The sequence below is a fragment of the Bactrocera latifrons genome, unplaced genomic scaffold (assembly GCF_001853355.1).
Source record: "Bactrocera latifrons isolate USDA-ARS-PBARC rearing strain unplaced genomic scaffold, ASM185335v1 scaffold_4, whole genome shotgun sequence".
Taxonomy (NCBI): Eukaryota; Metazoa; Arthropoda; class Insecta; order Diptera; family Tephritidae; genus Bactrocera; species Bactrocera latifrons.
The window spans coordinates 2418234-2434033 of NW_017537045.1; the positions used below are offsets into that span (position 1 = coordinate 2418234).

At 44.1% G+C, this 15800-nt stretch overlaps 2 protein-coding genes across 7 annotated transcripts in view; one reads left to right on the forward strand and one right to left on the reverse strand.

The window, feature by feature from the left end:
- Positions 1-4821, forward strand: part of LOC108972457 (flocculation protein FLO11) — a 34520-nt gene extending 29699 nt beyond the window's left edge. For all 5 annotated transcript variants that reach the window (XM_018939049.1, XM_018939048.1, XM_018939050.1 and 2 more), the window contains exon 5: positions 19-4821. In XM_018939049.1, the coding sequence (XP_018794594.1) occupies positions 19-4281 (4263 nt within the window). In that variant the 3' untranslated portion in view covers positions 4282-4821. The remainder of the gene's footprint in view (positions 1-18) is intronic.
- Positions 4822-5370: 549 nt separating this feature from the next.
- On the reverse strand, positions 5371-15610 carry LOC108972456. Of its 2 annotated transcripts, none has more exons than XM_018939047.1 (8): positions 15537-15610; positions 15114-15239; positions 12774-14960; positions 12405-12665; positions 10595-12341; positions 9059-9273; positions 5478-7852; positions 5371-5430 (listed from the first exon to the last, which is right to left on the reverse strand). In XM_018939047.1, the coding sequence occupies exons 1-7, from the start codon at positions 15603-15605 to the stop codon at positions 5483-5485; spliced, it is 6975 nt and encodes a 2324-aa protein (XP_018794592.1). In that variant the 5' UTR covers positions 15606-15610; the 3' UTR covers positions 5371-5430; positions 5478-5482. The 2 variants fall into 2 exon arrangements, with proteins under 2 accessions (XP_018794592.1, XP_018794591.1); XM_018939046.1 differs by having other exon boundaries at positions 15317-15571.
- Positions 15611-15800: the final 190 nt, after the last annotated feature.

The window sequence follows — 15800 nt, forward strand, 5'->3', positions numbered from 1 at the left end:
AACTGCTATCTCCCCTAGGAACTTTATACGCGACCGCCAGTTACGAAAGTAATCGACGCCTATACACCACATCAGCCTATCAAATTCCTCACACCCGATCCCAGCGCGCCACTGAAAACCGAAACTGCGCCAGCCGGCGATTTCGCAGCTACAACCTACAAGCCTGCCTATTCTTTGAAGACACAGAAAATGTTTGCACCCAACCCGACCACATATCATCCACCACCACCAGCGCCGGTCATGTTTAAGATGACATCGTCGGTACAGCAAGAGCCAAGCGGCGGTTTTCAACCAGTTACAAATAGCATATACGATGGCGATTATCGTACGAGCGTGGAACGTAATCCAACACCAAAACCGGTGCAGCGTTATAGCAGCCATTATAATGCCAAAACTGCTGAGTTTCTCAAACAACGCAAGCCAGCAAAGCACGAGACGTCCACAGTGCGTCCGGTAGCGGATGTTTTGGAGAGCTTGGGCATTGTTGGGCAAACACAATCACGTAACCGCTTCCCCATCGATGATTACTATGCGGCAGAGAGTGCGCCCCAGCCGGTGATATCCACTTATGTGCCGCAGACCGTAAGCCTTACGGATCTCAAGGAATTGCAAGCCTACAATCTCTCGCCAAAAATCAGACCTGATGCTTATTCGAGCTTCAAACCGTTAAATATTGGCGAGGAGATACGTGTCAAACCCGAAGTCGAGGGTTATCTTACACGTTTCGGTATTGTTGGCGGTCGTAAAAAGAAGGATTTGAAGAAGGGAAATAATCTGAAGGGTCATAACGCTGAGTTAACTGCTGGTGAAAGCGAAATATCCACAGCCAAGGTGCCCAGAAGTGGTACAGCTGCCGCGGCGAGCACTGAACTCGAAAAGCTTTTAGAAAACTTACAAGAACTAGAGCGCTTAAACGTCAATCCCAAAGCGCTAGGTCCCACCACAACTAAACGTCCAACAACCAGTAGCACTACAACTACAACTACGACAACAACACCGGCGCCCACTACACCCAATTTAATAACGAACGGCGCACCCATGCTGATAGAACCGAAGAAGCCGCGTAGACGCATTGACCCAAATATCGACATCAATTTCGGCAACACGGGCAACCATCAGACAGAAGCGCCAAACACAGATCAACTTAGCAAGTTGCTGGAAAATCTACAGGAATTGGAAAAGTTGCGCATCAAACCAGATAATGCGTTAAAAACTATCGCGCCTGCGACTAATGCCGCGCGCACTGGACCGGTGCAATTTGCGGCGCCCACGCCACGCACAGCAAATTTGTTGAACCGTTTTAATGAGCTCGCACCACAGACCACGCCCGCCCCACGCAGTTCGGCGCAAGCAGATGCCGCACAGTTGCAAGATGTACTACGCCAATTGCAAGCATTTGAATTGCTGAACGCGCGCACCACCACAAAGAAACCAAAAGCGCAGCCCGCGCGTGCTGGTGGCGGTTTACTTGCCGGACTGGGTGGACTCGGCGGCGCTTTGGCACCAACAGATGTTTTCAATCTGCAGAAACTGCTTACGGATGATGGAGAGCTGGAACGTTTGTATGAGCAAGCGCGCGCTAGACAGACCGGCCGAAAGGCGACAACAACCACAACAGCGAAGCCTACTACCACAACAACACAGCGCGCTTTGATATTAGGTGATTTAGATGATTCGGAGCTGCAGCGTCTGTTTGAGCAAGCGCGTGCACGTACGAGTACCACAGCAGCGCCTACCACTACCACCACCAAGCCAACTACAAGCACATCGCGTACGCCGGCGCCCAGTTATCGCGAATTTGAGCAACTGCAGAAATACTTTGCCGAATTGGAAAGCACGCGCACTAGCACAACCACAACTACAACAACAACAACAACGAGCACTACAACACCTGCGCCTACAACGACAACCACACCCTCAACAACAACTACAACTCCGACCGCGGCACCGGCACCGGTACCAGCTGTTAGTTCGTTAGACTTAGCACAGCGCATTACCGACAGTCTTGGCGCGCAAAAGCCCAAAAAAGCGGAGTCTGACAACGCTCAGCTGCAGGAACTCATCAATCGCGTACAGCAGCTGGAACGTTTAAATGCCAAAAACGAGAAGAGCATACGTGCCACTACAACAGATACGCCGATACCGTTTGTGGGCTTCACCACGCGTAAAGTGAACGCGCCAAGTTCCGGCAAGGCTAACGAACCACGCACGCCCTCGAATGATTTCGCGCATTTGCAGGAGCTCTATCAGCATGTTGCAAGCGCAGAGCAAGACGCATATGGACGCATTGAAATCTCTACAGCAGCCACTGCTGCAAAACCTTCCGCCAAGCGCACGCAGAAATTCGCACAGCAAATCATCGACATCACAAACGACACCGGCTCAGGCAGCAGTCTCCAAGAGGTGGAACCCAACGAGTTCGTGCAATTACAGAAGTTGTTGAGTAAAGTCAAGGAGTTGGAACGCGTCAAGATACACGGCGTACATGACATTGTGCAACCAGCCACGCCCGCACCGACTGTCGGCAGCTACACACGCGATTTCACTGACTTTTCAAATCTAGTTACGTCCGCATCGGTGCACACGCCCACGGTACATAACTCGAATGGCGCGCATATAGTCTACCCCGTGAAAACGCATGAGTACAAACCATTTGAAGATATACTTAAAGCAGACTATAAAGAACCCTTCGAGACGAAAGCTCATGTGGGCAAAAAAGACAGCGCTGCATTGGAGCCGACATCTAGCGAAGAATTGCGTGAGTTGGCTATGTCAGTGCCTGCGAACCCTAAAGGCTCCTCGTATGATAAAGATTTCGAACAATACCAAGAGTTCTTCAAGCAGCTGGAAGATGATGAACGCACTTCATACAAGAATATGCAGCCGCCTGTGATCTACAAGACCGTGACTAAGGAGCCGCCACGTTTCGTTGTCGCGCATAAGTCGCATGAGGTGCAAAAGCCCAAGAGCGGTAATGTGCAGCAAAAGGCAGATTTGGAAGAGTTACAGAAGTTGTTGAGTAACGCGCAAGCGCTTGAGAAGTTAGGCGTCACTCTACCGACAGAATTATCAGATCAAATAGAGACCAAACTGACGAAACATGCCAGCAATGAAAGAGCGGAGAAGCAACTTGAGACTGTGACAACACAATCGGTGCATATAGTCACAGCCGAACGTTCTAAACCCAGCTTGGCGCTGCACGACTTGATAAACCACGTAAGCAAAACACCCAGTGACGAGCATAAAGACACAAACACTGGCTACACTGTTGTAACTCCCGAATCTACAAGCGCTGAGAATGATATACAAGACTCCAGCGAAAAGGAAGCTTTCTTTTCGTTAACCACACCTAAATCACTCGTACCGAAAGAGCACAAATCAACCACACCTAGTACTTTAGATCTGCCGGTTTTCAGCGCAACTAAGATTATTGAGGCCGCTATTAAGCGTGCAGCTAACAAAATAGGCGTCTCCACTGAAAAAACGCTCGGTTTCCAGAAACGCAGTGACACGGATATTTACGCTGATATGGATCCGGGTAGTATGGACGATTTAATGGGCGAGTTTAGTGAGATGAACTATCAGCTGGCTTCACCGGATGTCGCAGTCAACGACGCTATTCCAAGTAAACAGGAAACCCTTGGCATGGAGCAAACTGTCACAGCTGCTGACGACGCAGACATAACACAAGATTTGCATGAGCTGCAGCGCTTGATTGGTAATTTACAGGAGCTGCAGCGGCTTAATCTCACTGTTTCATCCGAGTTGCTGCGTCAAGCCGATGCGAAGTATTTGGAAACGTTGAAGAAACAACAAACACCCGCCGATGACACCACGAAGAATAGACGTCAAAGTGTGACACCCGCTGTAAGCGCGTCAACGAATGAAGCCGGCACGAGCACAACTCCCAGCGCAAGTACGAGCAGCGACTCGGTACAGAGTGCATCAGACGACGATGCAGACATAGCGTCAGACCCAGTAGACATTGCGGCAGCTGCGAATACTAATAGTGCCAGAGCTGATAAGGTGACTAATGATAGCAGCAGCACAACGACTACGGAGGAGCCACGTAACGGTTCGCTCGCCGATTTGGAAGAGTCGTTCGGCGGCTCGGATACGAATAAAGAGGAACCGAAGCCGCCAAAACGTAAAAACGGTTTCTATTTTCTAGCCGATTGGAACTCATTCCTGGAAGTGGGCGACGGCGATGATCAGGTGATAGTGCGGCTGAGTCCGAAAATCGGCGATCCACGCCTCTTCATACCAGTCAAAATACCATAATTGCTGCTTCACCTGAAGCTGTAGAGACTAAGTGCAAAAGCAGAAACTATAACTTTTGTAAATATTTATTATAAATAATTATATGTGTAAGATATTGTCAAGAGGTTCGCTTGATTTGGATGGCGTTGAGTGCTAGTAAGGAAAATTCAATTTTTAAGTACAAGGGGCTTAAGGAATCGAAGAGAAATCTGAATAGTTCATTGAGCTTTTTGAAAAGCTTTTATAAAACTGAACTAAATTCGGAACTTTATTTGTCGAGATCGAACCGCTGTGATGACAATTCTGTACACATAAAACTGGAACTTTAAAAATTGATTATTGAGGAAGTAGCTTTGTTTTATTGCTTTCGACGTTCTGATAAAGAATTGATATTTAAGCGGTAGTCCACTATTGGGAGAGTTTTAATAATATTTTGTCAGAAATTTTGGAGTCAAAAATATGCTTCAGAAAGTTAGAGCAATATTCGAAAAAGTAACAGAATCGGCGACATTAAATTATTTAATTAAAGGTTTACCTCATTGGAGTGTTAGATATAAAAAAGATAACAAAACTTACACTTTGAGCTGAACTCAAAGGATATCAGAATGAAGATTTTTCGAAATTGCGAGGAACAATAACTATAGCGCAGAGCTCCGAAGAACTGTATGGGATCTTTGAGCTCTTCATGCTAACGACTTCAGTTCTCAGTTCTAAACTATTTTGTTCTCTAAACTGTAGCGTCTTCAATATAAAATATATCTTGTGTATAACATGTTTTTCAGCGTTCTTGGATTGTGTTTTCATGCTTCTCTTCGGATGTTTTCCTCAAACTAGTTACAAAAACCGTGAGCGAGTACTTTAACCTCTAGCTAACCTATAAAGTCCTCTCATTTCAATCCACACTAAGAGGGCCACATTTTGTATAATTTATTATTAAATTTGGTAAAAACAACTAACAAGATAAAAGCTGTATGGTCTTAGATGTATACTGCATAAAGCTTTGGAAGCTTTAAGCGTTTCTAGCATGTAAGCTAAGTCAATTTAATATGAGTCTTAATATATAAGTAAACGATAAGTGAATAAAATAGCCCATTTTTAACAAAAAAAATATATATATATATAATATTTAACTTTATTTACATAATAAGTAGAAACATTGAAGTTAAAGAACTGTCTCTTATACACATCTAGATGTGTATAAGAGACAGGTTAAAGAATGTATTCAAGAGCAAATGAAGTTTTTAGGCACGCGCAAGGACGCGCCTGCGCCTACAAAGCGATAGAATACAACGCGATTGGCAAGCGCGACGGCTAAATATGGTTGCGTGACTAAAATATTGCTACCCTCTAGCATAACGGGAAATATTTTCAACACTCGTTCAGCGCTTTTAAAGCGCGTAAACTCTACGAAGCCCTCTACGCCACGGTAGCTCAACACGCGCACTGTACAACAGTCCTCCACGTAGGCCAGCAAGGTTTCGCTAACGATTGGCATTGTGATGAGCGAGCGCGGTTGACGCGCGCTTATAGTTTGAAAGCGCGTGCCGCTCAATACGTCCAAATACAAAACTATATCCGCTTGATGAGCGCCCACAAGTTGCGGAGCCGGCAAAGTAACCGCGAGTAATTCCAACGGCGTTTCTTGCGTCAACACTGTGATGGGTAAAATTTCACCCATGCCAAGCGCTGGTAAATTTTTACTGTAGAATTTCAACCAAGTAGCATTAGCGATGAGTAGCTCGCTGAAATTGGGTGGCATTGTAATGGCGCGTTGTACTAATTCGTTGTTGTCGCTTGTATCGCTCGTAAATATTTCAAAACCGTCATCTGTTGGCGCTTCCGTTGTAGTAGCTACCGCCGCCTCCTCCAACAACTGTTTTCTAAGCTTGCGCGCGGTATTTCTCAGATAGCGCTGCAGCGCGCGTACACGCTCGATAACCAAACTTAGTTCCAAAGCATACGTTGCCATGGCATTATCGTCGATCAGCTCATCAACTTGCTCTTTACTATTAGCCAATATGAGCACATCGCGTACTGTAGTGCCCAAATTATCGACTATCGTCGGCAGCGTCATATCCGTTTCGTCGTCGTTTGTCGCAAGGTAACCTTGTATTTCCGCCATATCCACAATGTTCGGCCATAAGATTTGCACGGTGCGCGCTGCTAAAATTTGCGCAGGATTTTCTGGCAAGTCATGCACATGCCACTCGAGTTGCTCAAAACTTGCATTCGGATAGATTTGCTGTTCACGCAACGCTTCCATAACGGCAATGAAATCTGGCACTAAGTGTTCATCATGCAGATCCGTCTCCGGTATGCTGAGCTGTGTGATGTTCACCTCCAGTCGCAAGCGATAATCCAGATCATCTAGCACTTGTAAGATGACATTCCGAAAGTCGGCAAAGTGGTAAATGTGCGACTCAGTTGCGTTGGGCTTGAGCACTGTTCCGCTCAATTTGTTAGGCTGCGGACTGAGCACGCGCTGGTAGTAGAGCGGCAGGCTGTAACGCGGCAAAGTGGTGCGCTTACCGCGCGCATTTAACGCGTCGTCATCATCATCAGTGTCATCATTGTAGAGCAATATCACTTCGCCATTGCTAAGCATGAGCGCCTGCGAGTGGTGCGGCACAAAGCGGTAGCTAGCATTGCCCAACCAATTGGGCAGCAACCAGCTGCTGATGGGCGCCTGTTCACCTAAGTTATAACCATACACTGTGTCATCATGTACGGCATACAATTTTGGTGGTGCATGCGCTGAAAGCCACAAATCTGTTGCGGGTTTTTCGAAAGTCTTTAGCAAAGTTAGCTGAGTACCCGTTAGACGCCAGTAATTGAGCGTGCTATCGACACCTGCATTATTGGTTACAAAGTCAATGGTGTTTGTTGTTGTTATTGTATCGTCCACCGCTACCGCCTGATCCAACTGCCCTGCGACAAAGTCGACTACAATTTCATACATTGAAGTATGTGCGTTCCATTTCATTATATGCGTGCGCTCGCCTGTATTTATGAGCAGATAGTTGTCACCCGCTTTTTCTATCGAAAACGCTGCATTTATCGTAAGGTTTTCCGACACCTGCTCTTTGCTAATTGCGTGCATGTCTAATTCGAACGCGCGCTCCAAGTATTTCAAGTGGTAACCGCGCTTTTGCTGGCTCTTCAACAAAGTTCTAAACTTTTCACATAAATCAACATAATCCTCGTCTTCACGCGCATTGCGTAGTAGTGCGCCGAAGTATTTGGGCTTGTGGCGTCCAGCAGTTATGTAGCTAGGTAGTGTGGGTCCCGAGTTCACAGTCAAGATGCGCGCGCTCCAATTGCCGGTTATGAATTGTTTGGGCTTGTCGCGCACACGCAGCACGTTTTCAAACCATTTATCCATATTTATACCAGAGACGTGGTATTTCGTTTTCAATTTCTGCGCTGCGACATTTTCAAAGTATAGTGGCGATTCAAAGTGTTGATCACCATAAAGCGTTGCCAACTGTTGGAGATTCTTATCATTGTTTATCGGTGCGTTTGTCTTGAGATTTTTTCGCACCAAAGCCGATTGAAGTGTGAGCGGTGTATGAATTACTTGGTTGCCATGTTTCTGAAAATAAATAGGACAAAAATAACGAAACTTCATAATTTTTCGTGAAAAAATTAACGCGTCAAAATCTTAGTAGGATTTCTGATGTCCTCTTTTTTGCAAAATTGTATAGCGTATCAAGTAGAGAGCAAGCAGATACACTAACACTGCTCTGTCCCAACTCACGGGCGAGCTACAGAATTCACTGGAATATGACGAGGTCGCGATATGCGCCCTTTCTGACATCGGAAGGTGCTTTTAATAATACGTCCCACGCAAGCATCATCAAGGTAGTGGAGAAAAGGAATGTTGCGCCTCCAGTATGCAGATGGATAAACGCTGCATTGCATACTATAATAGCGGAAAAATTGTGTGGGAGCGAAATGTTCGAGGGCCTGCTCACAGGGTGGAGTTCTATTCCCCTTGCTATGGAGCCTAGATAGATGAGCTGCTTGAGTTGCTCATTAACAATGGGAATCGTTGCCAGAGGTGTGCCATTGTCATTGTCCAAATGGCGCGAGGTAATTTTTGAGAATATTCTCTGCGACATAGTTCAAAGGAGTGGTATCTAAAGGTGTGTCTAAAGTAGGTGTCTAAGGAGGTTGTCCTATGCTTCACATTAGACTCATCCTTAAGGTGGAATCAGCACGTGTAATTAACACTGTCTAACTGTATACCATGTACCAATCGCCCTTCTTCTAAGAGATGGCGTTACGAAGAGGATAAACTTGACAAATATTTTAGAGTTATTCTTGGTAGTAAGGTGAAGGTGGACTCAACGATAGTCATGCGGTTATAAAAGCGGTCTCAGCTTATGAGTTCAAATCGCTTTTAGTGGAATAACCACAAAAAGGGATAGCCGGTTTGTCGCTCTCTTGCTATTTCTGTCGAAGTCTTGCTATTTCTGCATCTGATTTATGCTTACCACCCATATTGGATATTACAGATATGCGTCAAGTACTAAGAAATCGAGCAAAAATTCCAGGAATAGTTTTTTACTCTCAAAGCCCATATGCTTGCATCTGCAAAGTCAATACTAGGAATTGACATTGACGACTAAATTTCTGCGTGCTTTCAGTATTTCTGAGTAGAGGAGGTCAAAGACCTATACAAAGCATTCCTTATATTTCAGTTCAAGCCCTATCTCATTTATTATCTATACTGTTATTGTGGTTTTGTAATATTTGGTTAAATATAAGTTTCTTCATAAAACCACAAATTACTCACCATTAAAGTATTTTCGTATTCCTTCTGTAAGTCTACGCCGTTAATCGCGCCTTTTACACGAATCTGTCCATTTAAATTTAGTTCGGAAAATGTAATGTTTCCTGTTAGATTCTGAGCTGTATGAAGCGTGACGACTTGTGACAGATCAATGTCATTCAAATAACTGGCATAGAAGCTATTGCCATTTAAGCTGCCCGGTGCAAATGTCAGGTATTCTGGAATTTGAAAAAAAGGTGACAATAAGTTAAGGTTTCAAAAAAGTTGGATAGGCGGTACAAATAGGTCTCTTGTTAAGTTTTCTTAGAAAATCCTAATTTTGTGTTTGTTGTGTTAAAATAAAAGATTTTTTAAGTTTTGAAATCGCCTGGGCCAATGAGGAATTCGTCTTGCCCACTTTTAGATACGCTCAATTTATATAGGGATATATAAGTTCGTATAGGAGCATCTTCAGTTTTTTAGCACCTAGTTTACGTTCTTAAAGGGACGCTTAGTTTGATCGCTGTGGAGCTCATGTCAATAGCTGCCTTGTGGTTTTGGATCTCCGTCTCATAGTTTGTGAACTCCAGCATCATTCCTTGTCCTTCGTCATGTACTATATGAACTGACTGGTTGAAAAGTTTTGGGGGCAGCTCTTCTCCATCCTTAAATATATCTTACTCAGGATAGATTAGTCACGATAGGGACCAATATTTACAATGCTTAAATTGGCCAAAGATTTCTGAATATTAAGTAACCGATATATGAATACGTTAAATGGAAAAATGTATGCTGAGGATGATCCTATTTGGATTATAAATAGAGAACTCGTTGGCGATGTCAGTCATAGAGGAGCTTTTGTCTGCTGTGAAAATTTAGCAGAGATGTTACTCGATATCTGTTAGGATAACTACTAAGTTTTAGAACTCCGTGGTTCATCGCAAAGACCCTCCGCAAGACCTAACAATACTTGCTTTTCAGTTAAAAAAAAATATATATATATTCAGACTTTCAGGAAGGAAACATTCTGAGTTGAATACCTCTATTGACAAATTCTATTGTTTTAAAAAAGAAATAGGTGGCAACCCTTTCAAAGGAATTCTTTTAACTGCAAGGCTCTTTATATTTCAACAGTTTGCCGCTAATATAGGTTGCTTACTACAGCTAAATGCGTTATAATAAATTAAAAAAATATGGCAACGCTGCGCGAAACATATTTTCAACTTTTACTCGCACTAAACTTCGCTAGTTTGTTATACACACTGACGTATTACTATTTTTCTTTTTTTTACGTATTTTTTGCAAATAGGTGGCAACCTTAAACTTTTTTCTTTAAAAACTTTTGAGTTATATATCGAATTATTAAAAAATAATCTTTTATATCTTTTCATTGAACGACTAAAATGATTATCTGTATACTTAAAGCGTGACGGTATTTCGTTGCGCTACACAATTTCGTTGCAGTCGAACATTTCTACAATTGTTTAACTTGAAACGAAGAAGAAGAAAGCAGTTTAATGAAATAACGATTCTTCATATCTTCTTCGACAGCATACTTACTAGTTATCTCCTGCGGACGATCGAGCCGCAAAGTGTCTGTGAACCACTCCTGCAATGCATGACCATTCAAAATGGAGGCTGCGAGTTCCTCGCGCACCAACAGAGTATGCGCACGCACCGGTCCCTTGAAAGTTAACGGCGCCCTGATCAACACCGGCTGCGGCTCATTCACATAGACGATATTGGCGAAGAGCGCCAGCAAGTTGTAACCGTTCAAGTTGCGTATGTATGCGCCCTTATCTATGCTAACACGTCCGCTGAAAGTATTTCGACCCTTCAGGATACAAGCTTTATCCTTGTACACCAATTCATCGAAGAAATGCGCCAGTTTTGGCATATCATTGAGTGTGCCAAGGACCGTTAAGTCCTGTAGTTGCACTTGTGGCGTATTGAAATTTACGATGCCCTGCACGATGAAAGCCTGCGTTGCGCGATCAAAGCGTAGCGCGCTGCTAAACACTGACATCGGTTGTGCATTTAAAGCGCCCGTTATTTCCAAATCGTTTACGTAGAGATTACCCAGAAGACGTACAGAGCCGCGGAAGTTGCAAATAGTCTTCTTCGTCGCAATATCGGTGAATTGTATGCCATTCAGCGCGTCCACATACGTGTCGCCATGGACGTGTACGCCTTGTGTAAAACTTTTCGGCGCCAGAATTTGCGTTGTACCGTTGGCGGGCGCACGTATTACCATATCTTCGATGAAGTCGGGTAGATCCACGCCATTGTAAAGACCTTCAACTTGCAGGCTACCGTGCACGGTTAGCGGTGCAACAAATGTGAGACTATTGCTGAGATAGTTGGGACGATTTAACCAAATAATAGTCAATTGCAGATCCTCATCGAAGCGTTGCTGATTTAATTTATGCACGTGAACATCACCTGTGACAATGACATGATCCACGAAGACCTTGCCGTCCAACACCATATCCGGCAGCTCGTCGATATCATCAAGAAAGCTCCATATTAAGGATGAGTTTATACCCTGTATCTGGTCCGTCTCCAGGCCGTGTGCGAGCTTAAGCTCATCTACAAAAATGTCACCGACTTGCGGCTCCTCAGCAGCTTGACTGTATGGGAATTGATCGGCGTCCAACATCACGTTGCTGTCACCATTTATATCGCCTTCTATTTCAGCCAACTTAACAGTTAGTTGGTCAAAGTGCGCCTTGGGTATATGCATATCCTCAAATATAGTTTGGTAGTTTTCAGCTATGGACAGTCCATTCAAACTGCTCATGACCTCCACTGTATCTGTTCGCAGCGCATTTTCAAACGTCAAATTGGTGTGTAAAGCCATCTCAGGCTCGTCGATCTTGAGCGCGTTTTGTGTGAGCTCAGCAATGTCTACACCATCGTAGCGCCCGCTAAGTTTAAGATTTGCGAAATACACGTAAGCTTGTAAATTGTGTATAAACAAATCTTGTTTCGTATGCGCCGGCACGAACTCCGTCAACGGTATGCCGTTTACTTTGCCATCCAGGACCTCAAAGTCTACAGGCATATGAATCTCGGTAAAACGCTTTTTGGCGCTTACATTAATAACGGTTGCAGGATCAGCTGGTCGTTGCACGATATCTCGCAGCAGCGGCGCTAAGGGCTGACCGTCGTACTTGCCTTGAAGTACGAGCTTACCGAGCACGTGTAGTTCTCTGAAACTGCATGCTGCTTCCACCTGTTTGGTGTCCTGAAGCGTGGGATTATGCGGTATTTTGCCAATATCACGTCCACGCGTGGTGCCATTGAGCTTTTTTTTAGAACAGTTGGAGTTATTAACATTTATAATAAGTAGAGTAGATAGCTAGTTTACCTGAAACAGTTCGGTCACTTTGAGTTCTGAAAAAGTTGGTAAGCCACGCCATGTTTGATCACCATGCAATGTAATGGCATCGGAAGCATTTACGCCATTTAGTAAACCCTCCACGTCTATAGTATTTGTGCTGAGCGTGCTTGTGAATGTCTTCTCTGCTCGCACAACACTAACTGTGGGGCCGTTGGACCAAAGAAAGTCTTCCGGAAAGTTAAAAGAGTTGAGAGTAGTGAGCGAAACTTTGTCCTCTATTATTACTGCCTGAGTTCGGAGCGTGCAAAAAGTATTCCAAATTAATATTTTTATGGATTAATTACTAATTTCTAATGAAATATATGTTCTCAAGTATTCAAAATATTTCAAACTCACCCCATCCACTTCGAGTTGGGTCAAATCAACCGGTTCATTTATAAGTACCATATTTTCTTTTATATCCCGCCAAGGCATGCCATTGATCGACTCGAACTCGATGTCGCCATCCAAGATGAAACTATCAGTTTCTATGCCAGTAACTTCATCATCCTCATCTTCGTCCTCAAGATCTTCCTCGATAGCGGCACGTGGCTCGGCCAGACTTACATTCTCCAGAACTTTCAAGTTCTGCACATTCAATACACCGTCCAATTCTAGCACACCATCTTGTACATAGAATTTATCACCGTTTTGTTGCTCAACAAAGAGTTCGTCGACTTCCAGACTATCGAGTTCCAAGCGTGGAAAAATCAACGTTTCCGTCAAGACGTCACGTCTGTGACGACCACTATTTATTTCCGCCTCCAATTGCTCTATGGCTGTTATCACCAGATCTAGATCAATTTGTGTATCCTCATCCGTCCAGCGGTAATCATTTACATAGATTTCGCCAACTTCGCCGGCGTCTAAGCTAAACTCCGATGTTTGTAACTCCTCCAGTTCAGAGAGATCTGGCTGTGACTGCAGAACGCCATTATCCGTTGTTTGCAGAAAAGCTTGTGCTTGCGCAATTAGATCATCTTGTTCCTTCACCCAATCCTTTAGGAAAGCGTAGATCTCTTGCAAATCTAAATACTCAGAGTTTTTCGCCAACAGCTCTGTGTGCAAACGAAATAGACCCGATTCTGCATTGTGACGTGGAACAATTAACGACACTTCAGCGCCGCGTCGAAAATATGCGGCGCCTTTGAGCCCAGCGTCGCGTTGTATGTCCAACATGCAACTGGCACCGTAGACTGTGTGCGCGCCCAACTTACATGGTACCGGTATGCTAAGCGTAAATGCATCGCCATTCCAAATAAGTGTCTCCAGCACGGTAAGACTATGCGTACTGAAGTCCACACGGTGTTGCACGAGTAGTATGAGATCGTCGCGATACGTACGTACCGGCACGGGAAAGAACAACTGCACGACACCGAAATTCTGAGACAATATTGTTTTGGGCACGAGTTCACCTTGCTGATAGAGTAAGATCTGCGGCTGAAGGCCGCCAACAGCAATATAACTACGTCCGCCCATGCGAAAACCAGCTACCGACTCAATGCCTGTGGATGCGATATGCTGCTTGAATACGAAGCGTAGGTAATCATTATTATCTGCACGCGAATTGAAGGTGTATATGGCGGCTGTGTGGTTCTGTGGTACGGCTAGTAATAGATCACGTCCCGTATCGAGCAAAGTGGTTTCGGCGCATGGAAATTCCAACTGCATGCGTTGCGCAATCCAAAACTCACGCGAACTGAGCTCAAACTGATAGATGTTTAGTGTATAAAAGCCGGTGTGTGACGACTGATTTGTAGAGACAATCAAATAGTCCTTGCTTTCGACAGTAAAGTGGGTGAGTCCAGTAATGGTATTGCCCACCACCCACTGCCAATACAATTCAATATTGCGCGTAGCATTATTAACACGATACCACAGTACACGATCCTGCGCCGCGACCAGCATTATGCCTTCCGTTTGTCCTTGCGCATCGTTCCAAAAAGAATAGGTGAGCAAATAAGTTATCGGCAGGCCCACTTCTAACACACTACCCGCCTGATATGTCGCACGCTCCTTATGTACAACAAAAAGATTATGCTCACGACGTCCGATGAAATATTCATTGCCATCGTGCAGTATATGCGCCCATTGTTGCACATCGTCGCCAAGATCGAAGCTGAAATCCTCTTCGATGGACTTGAGTATTAGAGTTTCACGCACGCGTCGCTTGGAAACCTCCAGCCGCTGCAACTTACGCATATCGAAGTCTTCTACTTCTTGTGTGCTGGCCTCCACCACGTTCGGCAAGTTTGCTGCATCGCTGGACTCGGCGACGCCTACTAATTCATCACTAGGTTTGGCCTGCGCGTCACCCACGACTTTTTCAAGCGCCGTGCGTCCAGCCCCTTTTGTATTGAATTCTTTGATGAGTTCCTGGACTTGTTGATCATTCTCCGTTGGCTGCGCTTTGCTCTTACTGATCTCATCACGTATTGCCTGGACTTCGTCGATACGCTGCTGTGTAACTTCCACTTTGAACTTGTTTAGAGTAGGTGTTTTTGTGCCATTCTCCGCTAACCAGGTGGGCTGCACAATTACGCCCTGGTAGCAAGCAGAAAAGACATATTTAGTATGTAACGGTATGCTTAACAACGTACAGTTAGCGGTATTTATAAAAAAAATTCATTATTTAAGAAAAAATTCAGGTATTTACAAAAACCAAATATATAGCGGGCGAAATTGGCCGCTACTCACCTTCGCCGGCGTATTTTGCTGCTCGTTTTCCAGCGCTTCACTGAGCTCACCACGTATTTTCGCGATCTCCTTGAGCTTCGCTTCGGACAGCGCCGTGTTTTTGCCAGCCGCATCGATGAATTGTTGCTGCATGGATGAAAGTATAGATCTTTTATATTTCTAGCCATTTTTATTATTTCTAATAGCAGCGCTGACTGGCTTACCTCACCAATGAAGCAAATAAGCAATAAATGTACAATTACAATTATTTTAATGCGCTTAGGATTACCATGCGACATTTGAGTGAAATTTTTTAAACTAAACTTAATAATTCGACACAGTACAACATACACTCATGCATATAAGGTTTTTAAAATTTTCACGTAGAAAATATTATTTTTTATATAATTTCTGTAATTTCCTTGAAATTCTAATCACGCTTACATAGAAATAGAAACACACTGCAAACACGCCAATTATAAAAATGGTATCAACCAATATCATATGGTACATTGTACGTGCATTGTAATAACTGTTCATATCCAGACACATTTCTTGTTTTTGTAATTTTTCTTTTGTTGTAAAATATATGTTGTGATATATTTATGACTGCTGAATTTCAACTGAATGTGAGTATAAAAAATTATGGGTGAGTTGGCAGGCTAGAGATGGTATGGAACGTGAAGGAAATAAAGCAAACAATAAAAA